Here is a 17500-nt window from a genome sequence, read left to right as displayed (position 1 = left end):
TCTAGAACCTTCCAATCACGGCTCTTATGTATCGCAATTGGGTTACTCTTGAGAAAAAGTGATTAAAAGTGCACAATTCGTATGTTGTTACGAGGGAAAATACCTATTTACTTGAAATATAGAATAATCTTTCGGATTATATATCCTTTATAGTAGTCAAGTATAGCTCATATATTAGTAGTGTTTCTCTGGAATATTTTCAGTTAAAATATATAATATAAAATTGTTTTAGCCCCCATTTTTGTTTGTTTATTGCAGCTGTGTTAATTTTATTACACTGAATCGTTACTGTATTGAATTTCCTTCAGGTATCGTTGGTGGCTGATGTCTTAAATCCTGATATTGCTGTATTTACCATATCGTAGTTTTGTAGCATGTCCTAGATTGGCCTTTATTTACTTATATATATATATATATATATATATATATATATATATATACTATATATATATATATATATATATATAGATATAGTATATATATATAGATATATATATAGTATATATAGTATATATATATATATATATATATATTATATATATATATATCTATATATATATATTATATAAATATCTATAATATTATAGATAATATTAGATAAGTAAATAAAGCACGCATATATTATATGTATTATATATATATATATTATATATATATATATATATATATATATAATATATATATATATATGGTATTCCTGGGAGTATCATGAGTGTTAGTAATTTTTCTGCTTTTCGTTAATAGTTTCTGCTCACGGCTTCACCTCCCCCTAAGTTACGCAAGAAGAGAAAAAGAAATATAGGAAAAGAAGTGACGCTGCCAAGCGCTTACCCTCGTTGTGCCAGGGGTTGTTAATGAATATGACCAGCATCTTCTGGTTATTTGACACCAGACATTCTTGTGTGCGTGTTCAGCTTTTTTATCTCCCTCTTACCCACTTGAGGGCATATCTGTTTACTCCTGTGTCACTGCAGCTCTCTTTTTTTTTTTTTTCGGACCCAAAACCGTATTTTAGGAGCTACAGCCACTGAATGATGTTATTTATGCATAACAAAATTCCAGACTATAGGGTATTAAGATACTCTTTTAGTCGTTGGTCTCTCTCTCTCTCTCTCTCTCTCTCTCTCTCTCTCTCTCTCTCTCTCTCTCTCTCTCTCTCTCCGACCCACCACTGACTCTTTCATATCCGATATTAACCCCCAGTAGGACCAACATTGCATTCCTTTTACTTAAAGGCCATAGTTGACCAAAATGGCAGATTGTGTCAGATTTCGCCTTGCGCTAGCGAAGTAAAAATGTGAAGACTGAAGCTTCGCTTTGTTGCCTATAAATGTAGATTTTTCTAATGTAACCAACAGGTTTTACTTTGAATTTATATATTAAGAAGCTGTCATATAAAAATATCACATATGTACATTACAAACGTATTTTTTTTTATTTGGGAGTACATTATTTGCAAAACACACACCACACACACACACACACACACCACACACACACACACACACACACACACACAAACACACACACACACACATATATATATATGACTGGTAAAAATGTTCTGTAACAACAGAATTCCATCTAAATAAAAGGAGCCCATAAAAACACCAAATGTAGAGAGAAAAGTACTATATTTCAGAGACTGCTGTCTCTCTCTTCAGGTATATGAATGAGAAAAGTTTACAGAAAAGGTGGTATTATACCAAGAGATTCGTCCACAAGTAAGCCAATCACGGGGGGTGACCTAAATTGGCTTACTTGTGGACGAATCTCTGGTATAAAAAATACACCTTTTCTGTAACTTTTCTCATTCATATACCTGAAGAGAGAGACAGCAGTCTCTGAAATATAGTACTTTTCTCTCTACATTTTGGTGTTTTTTTATGGGCTCCTTTTATTAGTATATATATATATATATATATATATATATATATATATATATATATATATATACATACATATATATAATATATATATATCCTAAGCTACATTTTTCTGCTGAAGCCTACCTACCGACCTGCAAAGGGAAATTGTGTCTTGGTGGATTTAAAAAAAAAAAAAATTATTCGTATATCTCGTCGTTGCTGTTGCTGCCATAGCACCCCGAGGAGCCATTTCACAAGGTGCTGTTTGTTACATTTCTTCGTCCTTGACTCTGTTACTACTTTTGCCCGTGGTAATTACCTGGCCGCTGTCGGCTAAAACCCCTTCAACCTCTCCTTCATTGCTTAATTATGGCGTTGCGTGGGACTTGGTTATGTCATGTATTTCTCATCTCCCTCTCCAGAGGATGAGCTTTGTTGCTGGTTGTTTGCGGAATATATATTTGCCTGAGCCTGATACTCACATAGATAAACAAAGATTCTCATTATGTAACTGACTAAATATTTTTGAATGCTTCGTCATGCTTTTCATTAAGAATTAGCAAATGAATAAATAGTGTCTGTAGTTTTTCTCAAACGAAACCATTTTCCAGTACTTCAATTTCGTTTGATGCATTTGATTTCCATTGTGGTAACGGGAATCAGTCTTTCATTGGTGTGTGAACACAACCTTGAAGAAAATCAAATGTAGATACAAGGAGGGATTTCTTAATGCTTAGGTATGCAAATATGTTCATTCTCCGGTTTTGTGGTTTGGTTACTAAATGTCACTCTTCTCTCTTTCCGCAGGTGAGTGGATGTGACAGGTAAAGGGGAACAAAGAGAAAGGTGGTGATGCTTTGGTAAGTGGATCATTCCTACGAAGATGACAACGGAGACATGAGGAAAATGAAGTGCGGTACAAGCGTCGATTCACACTTCCGCCTAGCTCATCCTTTGTGTGCCTTTTAGCATTCTAATTAATAATAATAATAATAATGTCTAATTTTGTGGGTTGTATACATTAGATGAATATTTAATGGGACAGTAATTTAAAATATCGAAATTTCGTATATTTAACATTAAAAATTTGGATTTTTTCGCGCCATTGGTGAAAATATTTTGTAGAGGTAATTATCATTTTGGTACTACATAGCATTTAGAAACGCGTTGATACATGATTATACACACGCCTGTATATATGTATATATTATATAATGATGTAGTATGTAATGTAATAATATATATTATATATTAATTATATATTATATATATATATATAAATATATATATATATATATATATATTATATATATATATATAAATGTATGATATGTACATATAGTGTGTGAACTATTATGTATTCTCTAGATGTTAGTGATGTATCTATCAAGGCAAATGTACGCGTTCTGTTGTATGAAATTTATTTAAATTCTGTATTTTTTATGAATATTCTGACGCCTTTCCATGTCAACCGTAAGAATCATAAAGATTTTTGGTTCCTTTTTACACGTAAGTAAAAGGTGCCTTTTTCCTCTGGGTGTTTGGTTTATATATATTTATTATTCATCTGCTATTAGGAAAACTTACTTTTGCTATTCTTTTATACCAAGGCTGTTGCTGTTAGTGTTGATATCAGTAAATATTGCAAAGGTACACTAAAGCTTTCATGAAACCACTTTCTGGTGACTGTCGAATCCGTGGCGGACTTTCTCAAAATTGCGGTTGATCTTGACATATGGTTGACTCGAATGGTTTAAACCATTATACCTGGTGCTACGAAGTTTTGTGACGAGTTTCACCCTGCGAAGTTCGGTTGATGTGAACAATCCCAGCCCTCTCCATTTCTGCTCGACTTGAATGGCAAGTGATGTTTGAACTGTGGTTCCTGTCCAAAATGTTTCCTAGAGTAGTTGGTTTTTCCTCTAATCAAATTCGTAGGGAAGAAGGAATGCCAGTATCGGTCTCTAAAAAGCTTGTTTTATTTACTTTATGACAAGAAGTAAGTTTTTCATGAGAGTAGGCTCTTTTTGCAAAGGTCAAAAGGTTTTTGCAGAGACCGGCGTTATCAGAAACTTAACTCTAGACCGAATTCAACAGAAAACCATTGCGATAGGAAAAGTAACCTTCCGCTGAAAATCATGCACAAAACTTTATAAGACTTTCACTTAAAAAGTTTTATAAATGTCATTATTGAGATTTAATGCAGGAAGACAATCGCTAAAGGAATGAAGCCTGTAGTATTTAATGCTAACTTGAGTACCATCATACCAATAAACCTGGATCCTTCCTTACGTTGCCCTTGCTGCAGCGTAACTGAAGAACTGGATTTATCAGAGACTGAATTTTGTAAGTACGATCAACACCATGTAAGCCTGAACCTTACATGAAAATGAAGTTAGTTGAGCAATCAGTTGCGCTTCTCTACGACTTACCAGTTTAGATTCCAAGCTACACTTATCGTCCAAGCTAGTAAGGCCTATATCTTAGTGTATATTTAGTATATATCGTTCCTTTTGCGTTCTGAAGATTGTACAAAATAGCTCGTTATTGAGCGTGTTGGGGTGTTGAAATGAATTGGAATACGGCACTGGTAGAATTCCTTTTAAAAATTCATTTCTAAAATATTTTTAAGTCTCAAAGGTTTGTGGTGAACATTTCTCTTGAAGACGATTTTGTGTTATATTAAAGGGAATAGTCTCTTTTAAGAGATAAATCTTTGAAAGGGAGAAAAATCTTTGGTTCTGTGCTTCAGTCCGGATTGGGAGTAGGTACTCACTGGCATTCCTTTGTGGTGAGACCTTGAGAGGTAGAGTAAATTACGACAGTCAGCTGTTTTTCAGTTGCCTTGTCAGGTACGCCGAAGAAACCCCATGTTATGCCAGTTAAATTGCAATAATGTAATGTCATTTTCGTGATATTAATGCGATGTAGGAGTTTTTATCCTATTGGCGCCAAGAAGTACATGAAACGTGTATTTTGTTTGAGCTAACTCAATGCTAAACGAAATTATCGATTCAATGTATTCTATTAGCGTTCCCTTATTCCCTTAGCCATTCAGGACGCGCGAACACACAATACTAATCTTATAATGAGCTACACAATCTTGGTAGCATGTTTAAGATTATGATATAAATTTTGTTTGTTTGTTGGTCTTGAATCTCGTCAGACCATTGTGTTTGTTCTCAGCCGAAGTGTCAGTGTTGGAATAGGTGAATTCATGAGACACTTTTGATAATAAATATGAGAACGGACATGGCCGATCAAAAGGACAAATAAGTAATTTAGGAAACATCTTCGCTTCAATGACGCTTTGAATGGTAAGCAATTGCCATCGTGGTTAAAAAGTATTTAATTTAGAATAGTTGCTTTTGGTACAAAAAATAAGTAAAGGAATCATGTACCAAGGTATTTCATATGTACCGTGTACATTTGATTAAGTCTGACTCGAAGTTACTGCTGCCACTTTGTCAGTTATTCCTGTTTTATATATACATACATACATGCATGTATGTATGTACATACATACATACATACATACATATATATATATATATATATATATATATATTTATATATATAGTGTGTGTGTGTTTGAATTCCCCTTAGATCCAAACGCAGGAATGAAGAACCTCTGACACCACGGCAGGATTCGGACTTACACTAGGTATATTAGCATTAGGTCTCTCTCTCTCTCTCTCTCTCTCTCTCTCTCTCTCTCTCTCTCTCTCCTCTCTCACTCTCTCTCTCTCTCTCTCATCTCACACACACACACACACACACATTAAATATGTGTATACATATATAATGTATGTTCGTAATTACTAATGTAATTTTGTTAACAGAAGTCTCAAACCTATCCGTTTTGAATAAACTGTCACTGCGATACTGACAAAGTCTGATTATTGGAAAGTCATCTTTGATTGCTTAGGAAATCCAGATATGGTAAGACTTACTTCCCACCCATAGAACCTTGAGGACGGACGTCACACTTCTTTCACTTTACCACTGCAGATCTTACCACAATGCTCTTCACCTGTCGTGCTTTGTATTATCAGTCTTACCTTCACACTCAGCTGCTTCTTTCAAAGCTTAGTATCCTTTCATTCTGAAAGTCTGCCTTTATCATTTTTTCATTCTTAAACAAGGACTTTTTTTCCCGTCCAGTCCAAGGATGTTTTAGTGCAATCAAGTGAATATAATCCAGCCAGCCACTTGCCTCCTTTATCAAAACTGACTGTTTTTGCCCAGTACACGGCTTTCTTTATATTGCAGGAATTCGATTGGAGTATTATTCAGGAATTAGCATCCATTAAAGTCATACTTTTCCTCATTTTTTTTTATTTACACCATGTATGAAAAAATTACACCTGGTAAACAGAGTTTCTGCATTCACATTCCGAAACATTATTTTTTCCTTTTGAATTCTTATTCCGTTTCTCGTCTCGTCCTACATCAGCTGCTGTCTTCTCCCTTTCTTAATATTGTGTCTAATTATGTTGTTGCATATGCATTCCTTTTAGTTTTTTGTGAAAAAAAAAACTATCGAGATGGCTATTTGTCTGTCCGTCCGTCCTCAGATCTTAAAACCTACGGAGGCTAGAGGGCTGCAGATTGGCACGTTGATCCACCCTCCTGTCATCCAACACACCAGATTGCAGCACTCTAGCCTCTGTAGTTTATTTGATTTAAGGTGAAGGTTAGCCGTGATCGTGCGTCTGGCACCGCTATGGGTACCAACAACACAGCCCACCGCCGGGCTGTGGCTGAAAGTTTCACGGTCAGTGGCTGAGAGGTTCATACAGCATTATACGCTGTACAGAAAAGTCGAATGCGCCGAAGAAACATCGGCGCATTATTAGTTTTGATTGCAATCAAACATCCTCGTAATTTTCGACAAGTCAACCTTTTTGTATATTCCACCATCCAACCTTTTCATTCTCCTTTCCTATTTGGCTATACCCATTTGCATTCCTGTCCTTGAACCATTTTAATTATCTCCCATCAGCTCCTGCCTCTCCAAACCTCTTAACCATCGACCACCTTGTCTCTGTATTGTCTTTATTTTTGAAGTTTTCTTTTTACACACACACACACACATTTATATATATATATATATATATATATAATATATATATATATATTATATATATATATATATATATATCCTACTTTATATATAATTTGTGCTTCAGGTCATATCCAAATCATTTTTCCTGCATATGGGAAACTCGAATGCTTTTTAGGCACTGAACGCTTATCCTCGAATTGAATCTTATGCCACTTTCACTTTTGGGAATCTACGGCGTACACTGTTTCATCTTCAGTAAAATAAGGTAACGGAATCGTAATAGCAATGTGATAATTAAAACGAGACATGTGACATGTATACCAGGTGAGAGAGAGAGAGAGAGAGAGAGAGAGAGAGAGAGAGAGATGACAATCGACTGGACAAAAGTATAACGACCGTCGCTTGAGCTCAAGGTTAAGGGGTATGGAAAACCTTCAAAAATAGCTGAGTTGTCTATTTCACTCTCCCCCTCTCTCTGTCATCGACGCTCTGTGGCGTACTCGCGAACTGGATTTTGATACGTTAATAGGGAAGATAAAAGAAAGCACTTTTATGGTAGAATGGAAGGAGTCTTTTGTTCTTAGGCACATGGCCGCTTCTTTGTATGGGTAAATGAGCTTGATATATAAGATGAGCTTACGATATAAGACTTAGATCATATTTGAAAATGGTTTACCCCGTAGAAGGGTAGTCCCGTCAGTTGCATCTTACGTGGTGCATTGTAGGCATTACTTAGGTTCTTTGCAGCGTCCCTTCGGCCCCTAGCTACAACAATTTTAATTATTTTGACAGTACCTCCGTTTATATTCTCTTTTTTACTCTTACTTCCACCTCTCCAAACAAAGTGTTTCAGCATTTTTTCAGTATTGACTAACCTCATAGGTCCCAACATTCGACCTTTAGCCAAAATATTTTATTCCAATTTAATATTCATGTATTTGTGCAGAGAGAGAGAGAGAGAGAGAGAGAGAGAGAGAGAGAGAGAGAGAGAGAGAGAGAGAGATTCACTGCAAAACAGGCGAATGAAGAACGTGTTTCTTTTCTCGAGAAGTGTGTACTGCGAGCAAGATTTGTTTTATGCAAAAGCTGTATGCTGTTACATTAAGAGTTGTGATGCTTGATTGCTTTATAATTTCTCCCTGAATATGAGCTGTGCACAACTCCGTCGCAGTCTCTTTAAACGTTAAGCATCGAATGAAAGGACAAATTTTCCCAAAGACGTTATCTTGGTAATGAATCGATCCGAAGAGAGCAGATTTGCGTTGCGACACCTTCCATTTCATTCTTCGTCGATGTCAAAATCGCCAATAAACGTCTATCTTCAGCATGACGCGTCGGAACATGTTATTGCCAATCTTTGCAGAACATAGGCTAGTGCCGCAATCATATGAACTTCTGTCCTCAATATCAAACCCAGGTGGATGATTGTCTGTTACGTACAAAGGAACCGCTGGCCTGTTTTCTCTTTTAACTCTTTCGTGTCCGTAGTTGTTATAAATTGGCAAAGGAAATTGATTTCTTTGACAGTTGGTGTAATCTGGATGAGTCGGGTTTAGATCTGTATAAATTGTACGTTACGAAAGTATCGATGCTTATCCGTAGTTCGAAGCGTTAGAATTATTTCAGAAGTGGTTTGCTTTTTCACCGGTTCATGTTTGCAAGATAAAAGCTCTTTCCCCTGAAATAATTCTGCTATTCCTTTCCTCATCGTTTCTAATTGTTTTTAATTTGCCTCTTACTCTGAATACAGTGAACTCAGCAGCTGAAAAACAAATATTTCCTCTGTAAAGTTTGCTTTTATATATATATATATATATATATATATATATATATATAATATATATATATATATATATATATATATATATGTAGTATATATATATATATATATATATATATATATATATATATATATATAGTATATATATATATATATATATATATATTATATATATATATATATATATATATATATATATATATATATATATATATATATATATATATATATATATATATATATATATATATATATATATATATATATATATATATATATATATGTGTGTGTTTATCTGTCTGTAAATGGCTTGAGCAAAAAAATACGTCATATACATATGGCGCGCATTCACACATGCTCAGACTATAAATTTATTTGAATTTGTGGATATTACAAGCGTCTGTTTATGAACGTTGTTTCTCCTATTAGGATTGTTGAGTGAAGGAAGCTATTTTACCCAGATTCCATGTTATTCATAATTTTTATTCTTTTTTTTAAGATTTCAACTACACTTTAGAAAATTGATTTTGGTGCGACAGATACATTAACAGTAAAATTTCACCCCCTTCCCCATCTTTTTCTTTCTCTTAACCTTGCAAAGCAGTCTTGCTTCCGAGTGTACTTGTTTCGTGAGGGAAGTTAGGCCTGCCATTGAATTTCCTATTGTATTCTTTCACACGTGTTAGCAAAACATCGGAAATAGGACAATTAAGTTGAAGTTCAGACAATTGCACAAACTCCTGTTTGCTTCAGCGCTCCTAAAGAAACCGTGTCTCATGGACAGCATGTTACCGCCAAACTACTGCTCCAGATACTGAGTCCCACGTTTTTCAGCTTCATTCGTAAGCTCTTAGCAAACGAACATTTTTACATATTTTACTACTCAAACCATAATTAAATATTTTATCCTTCCACTTCCAGATTTCGTGTAATTTTATTTCTTCCTCGTCAGATTTTTTCTTATATGGAATTTTGCTGTAAATACGTAGTTTCATAGATCTCTGGTGTTTTCTTTCTCGAAAACTTAATCACCATACTTCAACATCATAAAAGAACTAGTTAAAAAAATCTTTTACATTCCTCCTCTTAATTTCAATTGCCCTTTTTTGCCTACGTATATAAAGAAAGATCCAGTGATCACATTGCAACCCGATTGTGCATTTTCATGGTGAATGTAGATGAAAAATGATTTTACAGATGCTATATTAATCGGTACTGATTGTATTCATTGTTAATCCGTATCTTAGAACAAAATCTTGACGACAAACCTGTGTAGCTTTACACAGATTTACTTCAAGGAACACTTTATTGAGGTTAACCAAAAATTTCCTTTTGTGCTATTTATAGTACTAATTTTGCGTTTTGTTGCTTACTCTGTAATTCCGGTTTCTCTCTCTCTCTCTCTCTCTCTCTCTCTCTCTCTCTCTCTCTCTCTCTCTCTCTCTCTCTCTCGTTCTGTACAACCGGAAATATGCTACCTTTTAAGGTAATTGTCACTACTTATAAACAAAGCAATATTATCGAGGAGGTTGAATAGCAGCCTACACGAGGTGGATAACCTGCATTATTTTAGCATTTACTCAGTAACGGTAATGATAATGAGTTGCTTTATGTGAATAACCTTGCCGTTAATATAGGAAGATATATATGACCTTTAATGCGAAAAGAAGAGCGTATATACATTAATAATCTTAGCCTTTGTTTTTATGAGGATATTTGTAGCTTTAGGAAAATATGAATAAAAATTTTTATTCGGCTACGAGAACAGCATATGCTGTTTTCGTAATTACTGTACTACCACTACGACAGCCATTGCTTTAATCATCGGTTTCAACATCTATGAATAGTGCATCAGTAACGCCATTATCACCACCGTTTAGTCTTTCTACCTTGAGGTGTCAGGGATAGATTCATACACATGTTCGGGGAGGTCCTCGGAACTTGACCTTTTCCTATTTAGCTGCCAGAGGCAAGAGACGAAAACCTGATTCTGACTCTCTGATTTGTAGAACTGTGTGTATAACGCCATCCGCTTATTTTATTTCAAAGATTAAGTCAAGTGTTCTTTGTGTACTTCTTATTGATTTGTTAATATTTATGTTAAACAAGAGTTCAGTTGTGTACAAGCTATTCCAGGAATCGACTGGTTTATCTCCCCTTTATCAGAAAGGGATGGCTTTATTTGACATTAACCTTCTGCCTTCTCCACACTGCTTAGCAGTTATATAATTCACTGCTTCGGTCCAGAGAGTAAATTTTTCAGGAACCACGTATATACTGTTCCGTTCGGGATCACACACGGATCATGCAGGAGCAATTACGTAGGAGCTATTTGACCACAGGACGATGGTTATGTGTGTGTGTGTGTATATATATATATATATATATATATATATATATATATATATATATATATATATATATATATATACTACATTCGCCGCCATAACATGTCCACAAGGTGTTTGTTGGTTGAGGTAGTCAGACACGAAACATGATAATTATTAGGGTGAAATCGTTCAGAATTTAATAAGTAAGAGAACCATTCGATACAATGCCATATTCGCATGTGATGGTTGGTTAAATAGTTTCTTGAACAAAATCAAGATCAGTTCATGCTATGATGCCAGATAACCTTATTGGCGCAATGTTTAATATACATTAGCATATAAATAGCGAGCTCATCTAAAATGGAAACCGTGATTTAAAAAAAAAAAATTGACAGGAGTTCAAGTATGACGAATTTCCGTGAATGAAATCCAAATATTTCCATCAAAATGCGGATGTTTAGGGCCATTATCTTCATCTGGTACTTTTGAGTGGTGACTCGTAAATGCAAGTGCGTTTGCATGGACAGTAGTTTAATATATGGACCAAATATTGTATAGTCTGTTTTGTTGATATGTTTGGTAACTAATATATTACATAAGTTGTACATAAAACAGTAATGAGTACCCGTACTTTGTCAATATTGGTAGAAATGGTTAATGCACCTGTGTTTGCAACTTGGTGCAGATTTGAAACCAAGATGAAAAATTACATCAGCTTAAGCCGTAAGTCAAGGCCTTTTAGTAGTATGGAAAATGCTATGAATAGATACAAATATAAATAAAAGAAAATTATTGTGTAAATAGAAAAAAATACTAAAAATGCTATTTCAATTTATGTAAGTATGTATTTCTATATATATCTATATATATATATATATATATAATATATATATATATATAATATATATTGTATATTTGTTTGTTTAAAAATATTCTTTTCATGAAGTAAATAGCAGAATTGTCACCCAGTTAGTATACCATACAAAACACGTCAGCAGATGTTGATTACATTTTGTGTTACAGGAGCTAGTGGGGTCAACGAAACCTCGAATATGGCGGAACCTGCTGATAGGAACCATCGGTGTCATGCTGGTGGTGTCAGCGGCCATTGCCATCATCGTATTAACACGCGGGTAAGTCATGGGTATTTAATGCATGTACCTTAATGGGTTTTGCCCTTTTACTAAACTGTTTATGCGGGATTGAGTCAAGTTTCTTCTCTCTCATAATGCATTATTTTCCCCTCCTTTTCGTCTTTTGGTTCCTTGTTGATATAGTTACCGTCATTTCAATCATTTCTAAAACCGCTTTGGTTTTATACATATCTATTTAAAAATATATAATTATAGCTTACAAAAGGACAAAAGCAGCATAACGAAAATAAGCATGTAATGGATTAATATTGTATATTCTCACATTGGGAGATCTGAGTTAAGATTCCGTTTGTTTTCCCACTGGCAGGAACGAAGCGGGTGCCCCTACATCATCAGCCCTTACATCTGATCGTAGAGGGATAGACTTGGCAGAAGTGCTTAACGGTACTTTTTCTGCTGCATCTTTTAATGGAACGTGGATTTCTGGTAAGACTCAAGTTCACCGTCAACTTCTCCTTAGTCCTTACTTGCAACACTCATACTAGGTGCTTGCCCCCCCCCCCCCCCCCCCCCCTCTCTCTCTCATCTCTCCTCTCTCTCTCGCTTCTTCTCTCTCTCTATCTCTCTCTCTCTCTCTCTCTCTCTCTCTCTCTCTCTCTCTCTCTCTCTCTCAGAGATTACCCTACGATGTCTGTAAAACATATTATCGTTCACGTATTGTTTTGTTTAAAATTCATTTGTGAAACGATGCACACGTAGAAAACGTGCTTTGAAAACAGTCATAATACTTTTTATTGTACATAGCTACTTATATAGACATTAATAAAGATATGAATTCAAATGATATTGATTGCTGATGGAATTATTTAAATTATTATGGTTGGAAATTACATTATGAGACGAGCAACACTTGGCATCCATGTATGTGTTTGATGGATTGAAGGATGGAAAGAAGTCACTCGGCAACCGATAACTCAAGTAGTACTCATCTCCATGGAGTAAATGTGAGGTGCAGTGTCTGGTGAAATGGTGATCAAAATAGCTTACTATGAGATTATCATGAAAAAAAAAATTCTGTACTAAAGAATATGTGGATGTTGTAAGTAGTTTCTCAGTTCTTTATCTTACCAGTGTTAGTCCTGAAGGTACAATAATGAGCAAAGCAAATCAGGTAGTTACTGCGACTGTAGGGAAGTTAATTGTTTTGTAAACCATTTTTTGCCTTCTGAATAAAAATGGAATTGTAACTATTTTGATTTTAACACCAGTATAACGGAATCCTATTTTTTTGTGTTAATGCTTTAATTTAAATCATTGTTTACATAACAGCCACAAAACTTATCACAGAACAGTTTTGACTGATTGTGTCTGCATAAAAGTGTTTAAATAATTTTCAAAAATCATTTTGTCAGTAACTAAATACAACAGGGTGCTGTACATAGAGATAACACATTTCTTTCATAGTCTTCCTGGCAAAAAGCGTACCCTTATGTATCTCTATATTACATATTCATCTAAATTCATTTTGATCAAAGTATTATAGGGTGATAGTGGCAAGTATTTAGGTATAGACAAAATTATTTTTGAAAATAATTTAACACTTTTATGCAGACATATAAATTGGATACTGGTAATCATGCCAGCATCTGCCCAATAATTGTTCTACTATATATTCCAATGCATGCATTGGAATTATTATCGATTGCATGTATTGGTCCAAACCTCTTTCGATACAGTGCCATTAAGGGCCCGGTGTGCAAATGGATAACAATTGGACCAATGCTTCTGATCATTCTTGCCAATGTCCAAAAGTCTGGATTTCCAGTAATGGATCAATGTACGACCAATACTCGTGTTTGCTGGGATGCCTGTATCCATCATTAAATATCCCTATTTTCTTTTATTGCAGATAATGAGTTTTTGTACAGGACAGAAGAGGGTGCACTCAACATATTCACTGTAGGGACACCGCTTCCGAAAGAATTAGTTTCTAAGGAATTTATGGTAATGTATTTTGCTTTTCTTCTGAATTGCCTTTTTTTTTTTATTACATTTCTCTCTCTTCTCTTGTTGGATCAGGGAGTTTGTTTATAGGCATTAATTGTTGCCAGTATTACATTATTTCTGAGTGTACTGATTATTTTATGTCTATAATGGTGTTTTTATTTAATTTACAGCAAGAATGGCGCCCTTTCAAGTACAGCTTGTCTCCAAGCAGAAAATATCTTCTTTTTGTTCATGATGTTCAGAAGGTATGATATTCTCATTTAAATCTAATTTCATTGATAAGGAAAACATTCTAAAATCATTCCTAATATTCTTATGGGGAGATAGTGAATTGAAACTCAACAAGTTTTTGTTACACTGATGCTGGGATAATGTATTTTAAGGGATTTACAGTACTATTGAGTTTTGCAGTGCATTAAAACTGCTTTTTAAAAGAGCACAAAACATAGATGTAAATGGTATTTCTTCACAGCATCATTAGATTAAGTATTTTCCTAAAGTCTTATGTAGTGGAGTATGTAACACATGACTGCTTACAGTGATATGTCCATCCGGGCATCTAGGAGTTGACCTGGCTGAACAGTACACGAATTAAAGAGACTCCATATGTGACTCATACTCCATTAATGAGGCAAAAGTGCAGTATGGAACCAAAGAAGAATTTGCTACTTTGGGGAGGCAGTTTATTTCACAAACATAATATTGCTTTATTAATATTTAAAGATGGGTTACATATTGGAGAATCTACTCATCTTATGTATGGCACATGAAACCTTGGAAAAAAATTGTGTAGTGCACTCTAGAACTTACAAGTCATAGCTTGATTGACTTATAGATTATGAGAAGTTATAGAATGAATGTTATTATTATAGAGCTTATGCAGTCATTTTGACATAGTTGTTTGTAGGTCTTAAAAATCATCAGCATGTTGGATAATATAGTATTGTCAAAGAGTAATTACGGTATTTCTTATGTACTCCAAGTTTTATAAGTAACCTGAAAACTTCTTGATAGTTATTGCAAAGCAGAATTTTTATAGAAAATATTGATTTTTGCAAATTTAATTCATTTGTATGTCAGGTAAATTTGAAGTCTTCATAATTTGAGTGTTCTTGGATTTCCTTTTACTGTGGAGGTCATCATTTTCTTATTCCATGTTTGCAGCTATTCCGGTATTCCTACTTGGCTCGCCATACAATTCTTAACCTTGAGACTGGGTGAGTAGGTCATTTCCACTTCTTGAAGCTTTGTGATACTTTGTTAGTGCACCCATGAAATACATTATGATGAGTTAAATGTGATGAGTAGTACAGCATTTTTTGTGAAGAATTGGACATATTCTGCAACTCTCTCTTTAACTTTGTAAAAATGTAAGATATGATGCAGGTTCACATTCTGAACATATTAAAAAATCATAACTGCTTTAGCAATATCTATCCAATTTTGTTCTAGCGAGACAACACCATTGGCTCCCCAGAGGGTGAGAACGCGAAGTGATCAGCCACCTTTATTATATGCCACTTGGGCTCCAACAGAAGATTCCATTGCATTTGTTTCACACAATGATTTATATTACACCACGGGACCTGACCTGAATACAATGTATAGGCTCACTGATACTGGACAAATTGGAAGCATTTTCAATGGCATTCCAGATTGGGTTTATGAAGGTAATTTAAACTGGTACTCCTTTTTTTTATGCATTACAAAGCATGTGAAGTCATTACTATCTTAGCATTCAGTGAATATATAATAACATAATTCTCAAAATATAACTGAATACTCTCTGACACTGCTAAGTTATCTATTATTATTTTTCTTTTCAGAGGAAATTTTGAGTTCTAATTCTGCTTTATGGTTCGGTCCTAATAGCCGCCGTCTTACTTTTGCAACCTTTAATGATTCTCATGTAGATACTATGAACTTCCCCTTGTATGGTCGCCCTGGAGACTTAGCTTTCCAGTACCCTATTCAGCAGTCCATCAAGTATCCCAAGGTGAGTTAGTGACAGCTGTTGTGTGCCTAGTGTATGTTTCTATATTTCATGCCATTTGTTTTATGAGAAAACTAATTACATAGAGTCCTGTAAAGAAAATGTACTGTAATGATGATGATGATTATTTCATAAGGATTTTAACATTATTTGCCTAGAAATTTTTGGACACTGTTTAATTCTTTGGGAGACATTTTAAAAAATGTCCTACAAATAAATTTGAGGTCCAGTACGTGAATTTCATTGCAGTACTTTCATGGGTTTTTAATTTTACGTTATCACAATAGTATACCATTACTATTTACATATTTGAATTGTAATATTATGGAAATTTGACAGTAAGTTATAAGTGATGTTGGAATGGCTTTTCTCATTATTAAGGAATATTGGTACTTGGCATTATCAGCTAAGAAACAGTTAGAGGCTTGGCAGGGCAATTGCATTTGGGGGCCCTTTTAAAATAGGTTTATGAATTGAAACAATGACCTGTATGAGACAGATATATGAATTTAAACAAATGCTGTTGTAAAATTTGACCATAAAGCCACTTCATAGGAAAGTCATGACTACAATCATTCAGAGCTGGAAATCTAATATTGCCTCATCTGGTATATATTGACCTGTCTCTCTCTGGCAGGTGTTTCCTCTTGAGTCTGTTGTAGACATTACTGACTGCATGAACTACTATTGTCTTGGAGACTGTTGTAGGTACTGTATATTACTGATTGCATGAACTATTGTCTGGAGAGCTGTATTATTTTCTGAAAGTAAACTAACTAAATCGTTAGTTGCTTTGTTAATAATGTGATTATATGGGTATTTTTTGTATCCATCTACTGTACTTTAGTTCTTGGTATAAACACCAGCATCTTAAGAGAAATTTTGTTTGAGTCCTGACACGCTGTTGTACAAGGATTAGTTTCTTTGTATTATTGCTCATTAGGAATACATTTTGCATTGAAAATATTTTTTTCAGTTATAAATATTGTTTTAGCAAAATTTGTTTAAATTTCTTTCACCTTTGTAGTGCAGTTACATTTATGGGAATTATAAGATTAGTTTCTTATGAAATTGAGTATATTTGTTAAACTACATGAAAACTTTAACTTTTATCTTGATTTTAACAAACTAACGAACTGGGGAAAATGCTCTGCATTTAGGTAAAATATTTATAATCCCAGACATTATTGTAATAGACTATGAATGCAAATAGTTTACCTGTTCTTATGAGATATGCAGTGTAAATCTATTTTTTAATCAAAGCTCATTGTGGAAATTCTGTTATTTTTTGTTTGTAAATTAAGTTTGATCCATGCACACACAACATTTTAGTTTTTCTTTGTTTAACCTTAGATTTAAT

The 17500-nt window shown here is 34.3% G+C and overlaps 1 protein-coding gene across 9 annotated transcripts in view; it reads left to right on the top strand.

Moving 5' to 3' along the window:
- LOC135223599 (dipeptidyl peptidase 4-like) overlaps positions 1 to 17500 on the top strand; it is a 312810-nt gene that overhangs the window by 274835 nt on the left and 20475 nt on the right. For all 9 annotated transcript variants that reach the window (XM_064262160.1, XM_064262158.1, XM_064262157.1 and 6 more), the window contains 7 exons: positions 12070 to 12179; positions 12508 to 12626; positions 14050 to 14144; positions 14318 to 14392; positions 15312 to 15364; positions 15600 to 15817; positions 15974 to 16143. In XM_064262160.1, coding sequence (XP_064118230.1) covers positions 12070 to 12179; positions 12508 to 12626; positions 14050 to 14144; positions 14318 to 14392; positions 15312 to 15364; positions 15600 to 15817; positions 15974 to 16143 — 840 coding nt within the window. The remainder of the gene's footprint in view (positions 1 to 12069; positions 12180 to 12507; positions 12627 to 14049; positions 14145 to 14317; positions 14393 to 15311; positions 15365 to 15599; positions 15818 to 15973; positions 16144 to 17500) is intronic.

The sequence above is a fragment of the Macrobrachium nipponense genome, chromosome 10 (genome assembly GCF_015104395.2).
Source record: "Macrobrachium nipponense isolate FS-2020 chromosome 10, ASM1510439v2, whole genome shotgun sequence".
Classification (NCBI taxonomy): Eukaryota; Metazoa; Arthropoda; class Malacostraca; order Decapoda; family Palaemonidae; genus Macrobrachium; species Macrobrachium nipponense.
Note: the sequence above shows the minus strand (reverse complement) of the source record. Positions and strands in the feature narration are given on the sequence as shown.